General features: G+C 41.6%; 1 protein-coding gene across 1 annotated transcript in view; it reads right to left on the bottom strand.

Moving 5' to 3' along the window:
* Positions 1-3,026: 3,026 nt before the first annotated feature.
* The window catches only part of CLSTN1 (calsyntenin 1), a 37,838-nt gene continuing 28,588 nt past the window's right edge, over positions 3,027-12,276 (bottom strand). The window contains exons 10-18 of the mRNA XM_074161515.1: positions 11,450-11,500; positions 9,544-9,701; positions 8,504-8,652; positions 7,774-8,000; positions 7,182-7,352; positions 6,448-6,593; positions 4,908-5,043; positions 3,998-4,182; positions 3,027-3,307 (exon numbers count right to left, since the gene is read on the bottom strand). Coding sequence (XP_074017616.1) covers positions 3,113-3,307; positions 3,998-4,182; positions 4,908-5,043; positions 6,448-6,593; positions 7,182-7,352; positions 7,774-8,000; positions 8,504-8,652; positions 9,544-9,701; positions 11,450-11,500 — 1,418 coding nt within the window. The 3' untranslated portion in view covers positions 3,027-3,112. The remainder of the gene's footprint in view (positions 3,308-3,997; positions 4,183-4,907; positions 5,044-6,447; positions 6,594-7,181; positions 7,353-7,773; positions 8,001-8,503; positions 8,653-9,543; positions 9,702-11,449; positions 11,501-12,276) is intronic.

Below are 12,276 nucleotides of genomic sequence, written 5' to 3'. Positions count from 1 at the left end.
GGCAAAGAACCTCCGACTCCAAACTTACCAGGCGGCAGCTCACCTGAGAGCTTTCAGCGAGCTGAATTGTACTGAAGCTTGAAACTTAAATCACCTTCAAAAATAATTACATTTCACTATAAATAAGTAGCTTCTGATTTTGTAAATCTGCTCAAAGCGGGATCCCTTTCTAGTTCTATTTATTTAGAGATGTTTCTGTGATTATTTTTTTTAACTCTGTACAAACTGATTGTGCTTATTCTGTTGCCTTTGAAAAAGAAGTATTTTTTTAAGCCAAACCGTGGTTCTGTAAGAAGAGAATGTTTACATGTGAAACTTCTCAGTTGATTTAGGTACACGTTTTTTAAGTCAAAAAATAAACCAAATGATTGATGAATTGTACACACAGGCGCTGCCACAGTCCTTCTGTGCTTGAGAGATCAACAAAACCAAACCACAACTCTTCAACTGCCCCTATCAGAGGCAAATTAACACACAATTAATATAACTCGATTCAACTCTGTTCCATTCAGTAAGAAAAAAATGCCAACGACCTTTAGAACCAGAAATTTATTGTAGCTTATAGACTTTCCAAACTGACCTGTTACCGATATACACATCTGAAAAGTTATACCCATACTGGCTACAAACTGCATCAGGACATTTACAACCTTTCAGTATTAATTACCATTAAGTCATGATCAGTTTTGGTCTAAATACAGCAGCTACAGCAACAGTATATGGAAGGATAAGTCTTCTACACATTAACACAGGACAACTGTCAGACATAAGTTAAAAGTTTCCCAGTTTACTTAAAACTAGCAGTTATATTACCACGTAAGTAGTCAAAACCATTTCCCCATTTTAGAAATCTAAAATTTTACATTAAAAAAAAACAACAACCAAAAAAAAAACCCCAAAAACAGTAAGCGAGTTGTGTGGGTTCCCTTCCCTGCTCCCAGCTCCATCACTATTGTAAAAGGCACTCCGCAGTCAGGCGTCACCCCAGGCAACACCCGCCGTTAGGTCCCGTTACACACATCACCAGGTGACAATAGGTCTGCTCTGAACACCAAAACTACAGGAACACTTGGATCCGTCCTTATCTTTTGTCTCTTTGAATTATGACCCTTCGTGCCCCACCTTTTGGCTCCCGCGTTGCTCCTCTCGCACACTCACCCCGTGCAACACGTCCCCGTGCGAGCTGCGGCCTCCCCCCCCCCGCCCCGGCCCACAGTGAGCCCCGCGGTCCGTGCACCCGGAACAGAGCAACAACCGGAGCTTTGCTTACCCTGCCGAGGGGGAGCGGAGTCCTACCCTCCTGTCACAAGCAAAACAAGTTACTCTTTTTAATCCACCTCCAAATGTAAAAATATCAAGTCAGCAGATCCTCAATTGTTCAAGGCTCTGCGTAAAACCAAATAAAGTTGAAATAACCGAGACCTGCCTTCCCAAAAACCAGCCCTCTCCACCACGGGTCATAACTTCCTTTTCGTACCTTTCAGCTATTTCTTTAGAAAAAAGTCCTTTGCAATTCCAAGTTAGAACTTCGATCAGAAACAACCAAAATCACCTGGACTTGGAATAATATTACCAGGATTCCCAAGGTTTTCTGGTCGGCTAATTGATGCTATAGTTTTTCACCAGCAGGAAAACACAATTACTAAGTGTAAACAAAGGCTTGATACACCAACAGTCCGAGTTACTGTACAAGGGGCTACAGGGAACGAGCAGGAGTGCGTCTGAGAGAAATTAAATCAGCTGTGCCCCAAACCCTCCCACTACCGGGTTTTGAAAAACTGAACAGCCAAAAAAAAAAAAAAAAAAAACCCAACCCCAAACCCCCCTGTCTCTGTAGCCTGGAAGGCAGAGTGCAGAGGTACACAGGGCTCCCCAGCTGCAATTAGCAATGTAACAATCAACGCAATGAGTGACCCAGCCCCTCAGCTCTGCGAACAGACCATCGCTCTACTCCAGGCGGCCTCACCGTAATTCGTCGGAGCTGTGACACACACCCCAGCGACAGCACGCTGTTTGCCCACCATCCCAGTAGCGTTTTTTCCCTAATAACTTAAAAAGCCCTTAGGCCAAGACTTAATTGGAGAGGGAAAAAAAAAAAAAGAAAGAAAGAAAGAAAGAAAGAAAGAAAGAAAGAAAGAAAGAAAGAAAGAAAGAAAGAAAGAAAGAAAGAAAGAAAGAAAGAAAAAGAAAGAAAAACTAACAACTGTATTGCACAGGGCAGCTGAACCTCCGCAGAGGTTCCTAAAGCCTTTACAACGTCTCACAAGCTCGTCTGTTCCCTCTGCAAAAATAAAGGAGATAAAAGAAAAGGAAAGAAAAATGAAAGAAGGAGCAGAGCGGGGCGCGAGCGAACACGGCAGCCCAGGCCAATGACACTGTGTTACTGAAACATCTACACTAGAGAGCTGTGCCCGTGCTCCTGCTGCAGTGCTACGAGACTCGGAATAGTTCATGCTGCATGATTTTTAACTTTAGCATGTTTTAAACCCCAATCCCTGTTTTCACTACCACAAATGACATAATTACATAATTCCAATATATTTACAAAATATTAAAAAGTCTGTTAATCTTCTACATATTAACCTCATTCTGCCACTTTTACACATGCACTAATTTGGGGGAAAAAAATTAAAAGAAATCAACAGGCTGAAATGAGCAGCTTTACCCTTTGTCAACAAGCAATCTTTGCATCTTTTAGAAAGAGAAAAAGGAACAAAGCCAAGTTTGTTTCACTGAGCCAAAAAAAAAAAAAAAAAAAGAAGACAGTTCAGAAATTCATGTGCAATGGCTACAGAACCGTAGAGTCACTCAGCTGAGACGACACGAAGATAAAAGTGCAAGGTGGTTCCTCACATAGCGTAAAAAAACTCCAGTCACTGAGGCATGGCTGAAGGAAGAGGCGCTACCTACAATTCTAGGAACAGCAGCGGGAACAAGCTGACGGAACACAAACACTGGGATGTGTCAGGGTTGAACCTACTGGCCAGAATGATTTTTTTTTGTGTGGTTTTTTTTTTTTTTTTGTTAAACACCATGAATCCTTGGTACAATGGAGTGTGTTACAGTGGCGTCTTCTAGAGCAGAGACAGAAAGACAAAGGGAACAGCTAGAATCAATAACTGAGGGTAGAGTCATCCCATTCCAGCTGTTGCTGTCTATTGACATTCTGTTGGTCCTCCTCCTGCTCTCCCTCTTCCTCCTCGCTGCTTTCAGACTCTGCACTAGTGATATCATCTTCTTCTCCATCTTCACTTTCTTCCTCCTCCTCCTCCTCTTCCTCTTCACTGCTGTGTTGATCCTCGTAAGTCTGTTAAGACAGAAATTAGCTGTTGGTATCACAATGAACAATATTCTTTTGAATTCAGGCACAAGGCACTATATTGAGGAAGAGCTGTTACAGGTTCCTTAATAGTTTTAGATGTTCAGCAGTAATTAGGCAACCAGAGAAGAAAAAGGAAGCGGCGCTCCTTAAAATGGCTTTGGAACACCGCTCTCAATTCCTAAACAAACTAATTCTGAAGCCTGATCCAGTATTTCAAATTCTACTGGAAAAGGATCTTGCGGTAGAGTCACACACATAGCATTAAGGCTGCACATCTTGTTCCTGATTTTCTAAAAAATTCAGATGTCAACCACAGCAGAAGGAACCACCATAAACACAGATGTTTCAACAATAAATTACTTCTTACAACTTTGGGAAAAAGCTGACCCATGTTGAGGTTGAGGGGGCTGACCCAGGTTGAGGCAGCGTGCAGCACGATAAACACGGCTGTTGGACACTGATCTGTAAAACCCAGTTACGCATCATGAAGCTCTAACCCACACAAGATCCCAAACGTCACTGCTCTTGGGATTTGTCACTTTGGCACATCCCTTAAAAATTCACAGTTAACATCTCTGCTGTGTGTTCGGTGGTTGGTTTTGCTCTGCTGCCCCGTCCATGCACAATCATACCCACTGGAGCTGGAAAAGGGCATTTTTTGGTGAAGTGCTTTACCTCCATGGGGTTCACAGTGATGGTCAAAGCAGAGTCATCCCAGTCCATCTCATTTTCCTTCCCAGTGTCCTGGTCACGCATCGTTCTCTGATGTGCAGCTCGGATTCGGAACACTCCCAGAATAATCATAAAAACCAGGAAACTGACACAAACTACAATCACAACAGTGGCTGTACTTGGGACAACTGCAACAAGAAAATACAAGGAGTTTCTTAGATGATACTGATAACTAACTCTTACCCGATGCTAATAACTAGTCCTCTGTCCCCGTCACCCGCAAGAAGGAAATGGCATTACACAGATATTCTGTGTAGCTACACAGGGGCAGCTTGTCTAAGGCCACTTAAAAAGTCAGTTGGAGAATAAGAAGTAAAGCTTAGTTCCATGGTATAATTACATCAGTCTGCAGGACTGACAACACATGGAAAGCAGATTCCACCACACACAGACTCCTTTCTAAAATGCCTGTGTTTCTTCCTCTCACATCCTACACCCACGCTAAATTAATATAATTAAAACAGAAAGGACGGATAACACAACTCATCAAGGGAATAATGCTGCAGTTCTTCCCTCATGCCATTCAGAAGAAATGCTGTCCCAGTTCCTCACATCCTTTATCTGGGACTTACAGTCCCCTCGAGTCCTCGTACTCCTCCCGAACTCCAGTGCACACACCAACAGACAGCACACACAGCTCTCCTGCTGGAGGAAAAGCTGAAATAGCTCTAGTGATTCACTCCTCCCTCCCTGGGCAACAGCAGAACCAGACTGAGTCGCTGCTTAGATTGTTAGTCCAACGCACTGCTTTAAGCTCTGGGGAAAAACCTCTCTGCAGCAAGAAGCCCCTGTGATAGTTTAACACCAGAAGAAAAAAAAAAACAACCGAACTTCATTGACTGAGAATTCTTACCTGAAAACGGGTGAGGGTTGGCCAGGTTGTGGCCAGAGAGATCAACAAAGGTGTGATGCACTGGATGAACAAACTGTGGTTGTGCAGCGATGTGATTGGCGTGTTCAACAGGGTTAGCCGTGTGGATAACATTCACCTAGGAACAAAGCCAAAATGTTAACCAAAATGTTAAACTACTTACTTCTGAGGAGATAAAAAGACAAAGAAAAAATAAAATAAAAAAATAATCATCTGTTCCCCAGAGCAGGCATCCAATTCTCCTCCAACACAGCAACGGCTTGTCTCAGGGGACAATCACCCCGATCAGTAACTCCTCACACACTACAATTCCTTGTCACAGCTCTCACATCTGTTCGAGTTAAGCCTGGCAAGTTTGTGCACAGACACCAGGACTTCAGAATAAAACAGATAAAGCCAGTTTATTTTCAAGTCTGGTAGCCAGCCATTTTAATCCCAAAATTAACAGTATGCACTGTAATAATGTATAGTAATACATTAATTACATTTTCTTCATTCCCACCTTTTCTTACCCACATTGGAGTCAAAGGGTTAAGAGAAAATGATTGTTTAAAGCTTAACCCCCACTTAGCAGAGCTGGCTTTTAGGTACAACTGCAAGCTCATCATTTGCACAGCATTTTTCTGGTTTCCTTGCCAAACAAGCAGAGCTAAAAATACCCCTCCTGCGGTGGAACTCTGCGATACCGGGTACCTGACCAGCTGCACAACAGGAAGAGAGCACGTTTACTACCCAACACGGAAAGCATCTGCAGTTCAACTCAAGCTCACAGAATTTCCTCAGGAAACAAAACCACATCACTTAACACAAAAATTTCTATTCTGCAACACAGGAGGCTCCCTGGCCCACCGTAACCACCCAACTAGTGGGAAATACAATCAACTTCATTGTCACCCCTTTAGTCAGCTTGAAAATGTAGAAATTCAAGCTCACAGCTGAAAGATGCAGAGTTACGTGACAGTTCCTCTCAATATAAGTAACTTAATATTCTAGCACCTGAAATTTTAGTGCCTTTTATGTTATCTTCTGCTCTACTTCCATATATTTGATGTAATTGTACTAAGTCATAAATAACATCTGTTCTACTGCAGAGGAAAAGCAATTTTAGCCTGTCTGTGCTCTTACAGAAGCCCTCGGTATCAGGGATTTTAGCATCACCCAAGCAAAGCAGTAAAGGGGCCGGCAAGTTCATCTGCAGAACCCGAGGAGTTACACACAAAGGCCACTCAAGTCTACTCTTACTTTATTTGCTCGTTTTTTTGCTAAATTAATACACTGTTTTTCCAATTCAATCTTTTTGCCTTCCATTAGCCACACTATTTCTTCTACAGCACACCAGTTTCACCTGTTTAGACAGCCTTATTTAAAGCGGAAATGAAGGATTAAGAACACATTAATACATAAAATACAGCCTGAAATGCACACATTTACTAATATTTATTTACAGGGCAAAAACCTGAATCAGTTAAGGTAACAACTTCCATCCTCTAAAACCTCCCGGCGATCAGCTCAGCTCACATACCTCCACTTTAAACTCATTGCTGACATAGCGTCCATTAAGTTCAGAACAGACTAATTTGAACTTTCTGTCAAAGAGAGACACAGTGTGCCAGTTCCTGTAGCGTATCAAATGCAAAACTTCTTCATAATTAGCCATAGTATCAACCCCTGTGGAGAAAAACAAACAAGTAAAGCATTTACTTTGTTAAAGACTAATACAACATCATATACTCGACAAATATCACTCCCAGTAAGTTTTCCTGGCTGCCAGATTTTCGGTCAGTTGAAAAAAGTAACATCACAGACACACAAATATGTGGCTCCACTGAAATTCCGTGGATTGATTCCGTGATAAAATCCTAGACCCAGTTAGTCCTTAAAGGGATTCTGGCAGCCTTTCTTTCAGGTATATTAATATATTCTGAATATAAAACAGGAAGGACTGGTGCATGCTCCCAGGCACTGGATTATCTGTGCAAGGAACAAGCCTTTTTCTAGGGCAAAGTGTACTGCATTTCTCCAGAGGCAACCCACAATTCGGGACATGAGAGAAGAACAGAAAGGAGGTTCTAGAATGGCATATTTTCTAGAATCGCAGCTTTCCACAAAATAGTTGTAACACCTCCAAGCAATAAATTCTTGTCAAAAAGAAAGTATTTGGAGTAAGGTGTGACATACCACCTCCCCAGCACACTGTTCCCATTATCACTGTCTTCAGACCCCTGCTACAGAACAACCAGAAGTGGTAGCCCCTACCTGTGATTATCATGCCCAGGTTGGAACTACTCATCTCAATGCCCTTCTGCTGCAACCGCGTCATGTCGATCTCCAGGCTTTCTTGTTCCTGATTTAGTTCCTCTCCCAGCACTGTCACCTCGCATGTATCCAGGTTATGCATGATCTCTTCAGATACCAGAGACTCTTGTACTAAAAAGCAGAGAAAAAGCCAAAGAGTTAAGCAGAAACAAAGGTTAAGGAGACAAGAGCCCAGGAGCTGTAAGATGTCACATGCAAACTCAGCTCTTCTTCCAGAACAAACATTAAGATCTGGGCCCAAAGTAAAGAGAGCAAGGATTCATGAAACAGTCATTTTAAAAAAATACAAAATACAACCAAGGGATATTTACATTAAGATAACGGCCTGGTCTTACTACCACTTCAAGGTAAACTCTTGCTAGCCCAGAGCAGAGTATCTACACCTCACAAGAGATATACATCTTCTTTTCCCCTACTAGATTCATTATTAAAAGAGAAATCCACGCCTCTTTGCAGGAGGAAGATCCTCCAATGTGATCGCTGAACGGGGTGAGGGTTGGCAACAGTTCTAAGAGGAAAAGGATGTTGTTACCTGTAGGATCTTCATCTCCATCTCCCTCTGGTTCCACTTCCCGTGTAATGGTGCTTATTATGCGAAGCTCAGGAAAGAGGGAAACACCCTCAGAACTCTCAAACTCTGAAGCAGAGCGGGCAAAATGGTTGATGCCACTAAGGCTGATTTTTGGTTCCTCTGGTTGCAAGACCATTACATATCCCTCCACAGAAGGAATGGAGACACAGGCCTCTTCATTGAAACACCTACGAGATACAGAAGCAGTTTTGCACAGTCAAGGAGACTATTTTAGAGGAAGGCACAATTATGCAGAGTAATTGCTTTATGAATTTTTAAAAAGCTCTGTCTCAGACCCAAGAGTCTTAGATAAATTCATCAACTGCATTGGAAAGGAAGAATTCCCCACCAAGGGAGCAATCTTACAATTAATTTTTACTTACCGTTAACATTTGGCCCCATTTTCTACGCTCTAACAGGCACAGATAACACCTTCAATGAAGGCTGTGATACTGGAGACGTAGAGCACACCCTTCCCAGCACACCCCTGCCGTTCCTCCCTGTCTTACACACTCCTTACTGCAGTCTCAGGAACAAACTAAGAGTGCTGGTGCACAAAACTTTATCCATATTCAAATGTGTGACAGTTACACACAGCAAGACTCCTTTGTTTACCACAACTGAGATACAGGAACATTGTTTCAGGCTTCACCACCGTACAGAGACGTGTTATTTCAGCACTAGGACATACTTGACCACGCTGGTGATTTTAAGCCGCCGAATGCCAGGTGTTGGGAACTGGCGGGAATTCAGGTAGGAAATGTGCTGCATGGCCTTATCCACTCTGTCAATATCATCCCCTTCTAAGGTCAGCGTTGACTGACTTGGGTTCATGTGGACCTGAAACAAGACAGAAAATAATATAAGAGAATACTCAAACAGTAACATGAACAGGTAATTAAATCTGGAAGTTCAGCACTGCGTAGCCTGGTAAATGCCAGGATAACGACATCTGCATTCAAAGCAAGAAGGCCATTATTTACCAGCCTTGAGTACACTCTAACTTCCCCATTCCCTTCCTTATTCCAGTCAAATATATTTAGCCTTTTGTTCTTTAAGAAAAAAATCTAGGCACTTATATAGTTCTGATGTGAATATTCTAGTAACATGGAAGAGAGACAGCTAATATAAAGGAGAAATTCAGCTCCGTTCACATAATCTTGCTATTAAAAAAGGCACACAAGTTAGTCTCCTACTGAGCTGCTTGTTAAGAATCTCTTATCTTTTCTTAGACACCTTTGTACAGCTGGTAAAAGAGAGGCTTGCAAACATGGAATTTCTCTTCAAGACTTAAAGAGAACACAGTAACTTTCACTCCTAACCTCCACTAAGACCATGCCTATACAAGAAAGATTTCCTGGTTTTCCTGTCATTTTAATGCACAATAGATTAGCTCGTTTTATTTGGGACACCCCCACTAACTAGGTTCAGGTTGGATATTACGAAGAATTTTTACACTGAAAGGGTTATCAAGCCTTGGAATGGGCTGTCCAGGGCAGCGGTTGAGGCACCATCCCTGGAGGTGTTCAAAAGACAGGTTGACATGGTGCTGGGGGACATGGTTTAGTGATGGTTTTTATCAGAGTTAGGTTGATGGTTGGACTAGATGATCTTGAAGGTCCCTTCCAACCTAGATGATTCTATGATTCTGTAACCGTGCCAGCAAAACTTGTAACTATTATCAGCAAAGCAATAAACACGCTCCCCTTTATTCACGTGCAGCAATTTTACCTTCACGCCTTTGCCAACACCATCAGGCATTTGCAAATCCAGTCCCTCTTTGCAAGTGTACAGGCAATCTATCACCTTCTTGTTTTCCAGTTTACCAGAACGAATCATCAGACCTGCCAGATTGCCTCGGAAAAACTGCGCCATGTGGAGCTCACCACCTTCAGAAAGGGAGGAAGGAAAAATCTTTAGATATTTTGATTCCTTTAATTTTTTTTTCCTTTTATAAAACAAATATGCCTTCTGGTACCACAAAGTATTATATGCATGCGGGTTAGTTTTTATCCATTCTGGGTGTTAACCTTGTGATTATGCTCAGGCACAAAGAAAAAAAAAAAAATTAAACAGTTCACCATGCACATGGCCTTCAAAACAGCTGGGGCCATCTCAAACTGTGAAACTAAGGCTGGTATTTCCATAACACACATTTCAAAAGAAATGTCCCGTACAGCGAGGTGGTGTTCTTCAGAAATGGAAGACAGACCCAATGAGATGAACTATGAAACCTGAACCTTCATGCTGAGGTAACGCCTCCTACTAGATGTTCTCTATAAAACGGGCAATGCCCATCAGCACAGAAGATGACGGTGTGCTTCCTCTAGATGTTCATTATCTACATCTAACGCCATCATCACAGGCTCTTTGCACTCAAAGGACAGAAAGAAACTTCACAAAGTGATGCCGCTCGTTCTGAAAAAGGTGTCTAAGAATTCGTTGCTCCCCTGTAAAGGTGTCGCCTTTTCTGTATGGACCCAAGGGAGCAGTTTAAACTCAGGTAACTCACTTTTAGATATCCGAGTTAAGTCCAATGAATTGCAACCCAACAAGCCCCTTTCTGCTTATATTTTCTGAAGACGACATCATGATGTGTCTGTATCTTGCTAAACAATGGGGGCCACAGAACGCTACCCGGAAATTTGTATTTCAAGGTCACCATTTACTAAGCTACCAGATTTTTAGAAAGATGTCTAAGCTTGTTTTAAAGATTCTAAGTGATAAAAGATCCCTGGCATAATTTTTAGTAGTGAATTGTCCTTTTACAAATCATATAATTTCCAGTTTAGATCTGTACAGCTCCAACTTATAGCCCTTGGATTCTGTTACATCCTTGCCAAATTAAAATGTGATGCACAGCTAGAAACCTCTTGTCAATTATATCTAGACCATTCCAGGAATTCTTTACAGAAAGAGTACTTATCTTGAATACACTGTTAGAAATACATACTAATTTTAAGCGTCTCAAGACGCAAAACGCACCAAACTATCGCTAAAAATTTCTAAGAAAATAAAACCCTTAGCCAACCTGAAATACCCGGTAGCCGAAGCTTTTATGCCCATTCACTGTAATTAGAACTTTCTATCAATTTCTGACCAAGTGAGTACCCGCTGTACATTACAGCTCTGTTTGAGTTATATACAGGCAACCCAATCTAAATTTGGAATCACTCTGGAGTGGGGAGCAGAGCTACCTGACTTCCAGACGTCCTTCCCAACCTACTGAATAATTCTATGATACACACCCCCCTACATACATATATATACACATATATTTATATAGGATGAGGTGCGTTTATGTTTTAACAAAACTGGATTAAAGAAATTATAGCTGATATTTAACATCAGCAACTTACTTTACACCACTTCACTGCAATCACAATGGTTGCAGATTTGTACATGGATGTGCATTTGGGTGCAACCAAAAAAAACCCACCAAAACCCAAAAAGAAAGCAAAACAAAAACAGCTGATGAAGCTCTGGAAATAGAAGCACAATGAAGAAACAAGCCTAGGAGAGGATTATGTGAAGGTCAATGGCCTGAATGCAATGCCTGCATTTCATGCTGTGTGCGAGATGAAGCAATGTCTTGGCTTAAAAATGAAATAAAACAGTAGGGAAAAACTCCAGCAACCTGCAGAGGTCTCAGGCACAGTTTCATTGTCATTTTCATTTCCTGTATATTCTGTAGAAAAGCAAGACAAAGAATAGGACAACAGGGAAAGGATCAAGTAGTTACAATCTGGCAAACTCTCTTATCACAGAAAATACCCAGCAGCACTTCCCCAAAAAAGCCTTCTTATACTCGACCCAGCGTCTCAAGGATTGCGAGTCCTTTGAAACACTAACAGCTGCAATGCAGGGAAGAAGCATTACCGTGTTGGTAAAGAACATAACATTCAGGACAAGACAACCTGAAGAGCCCCACACGCAAGCTGCAGTAAAACAGTCATACTGGAGAACATTTTAACCACAGATACCCAATCTCACACAGACCACTATTAGTAATGAGATACAGCTCTATCAACTGCCTCGATTTATTTTCTCCTCTTCCAACTACTAAAGGGGACATTAAGGTGAGATCCAGCCTCTACCAGCAAATCACCAAAAGGCATTAAATGGTGATCAAAAGGAGCCATGACCAACAGAGATACTTTTTTTTTATCGTAACAATATATCATATATATTATACAGTCAATTTATCAGAAGGAAGCATCTGGGGAGAGAAGCATCAAAAATGAAAAACAGCTTTTAATCTTTTAAAAGAAATGTTAAAAGAACTTTTTCAAAAGCATAAAATATCTCCTTAGAGGTGAGCTGTACATACAACTCAGTGCAGCCAGATTTATTTTAAAATCTTGGTAAGACAAAGAGGATGGCCTTAAGCACTCACTTCACGCCTTTACCATACTTTTTTTCCCCTGTGTTCCAATCCCCTAAAAATCAGGCTTTTAGGGGAAT

The sequence above is a fragment of the Numenius arquata genome, chromosome 20 (genome assembly GCF_964106895.1).
Source record: "Numenius arquata chromosome 20, bNumArq3.hap1.1, whole genome shotgun sequence".
Classification (NCBI taxonomy): domain Eukaryota; kingdom Metazoa; phylum Chordata; class Aves; order Charadriiformes; family Scolopacidae; genus Numenius; species Numenius arquata.
The sequence above is the reverse complement of the archived record's forward strand: the minus strand, read 5'-3'. Positions and strand labels throughout refer to the sequence as shown.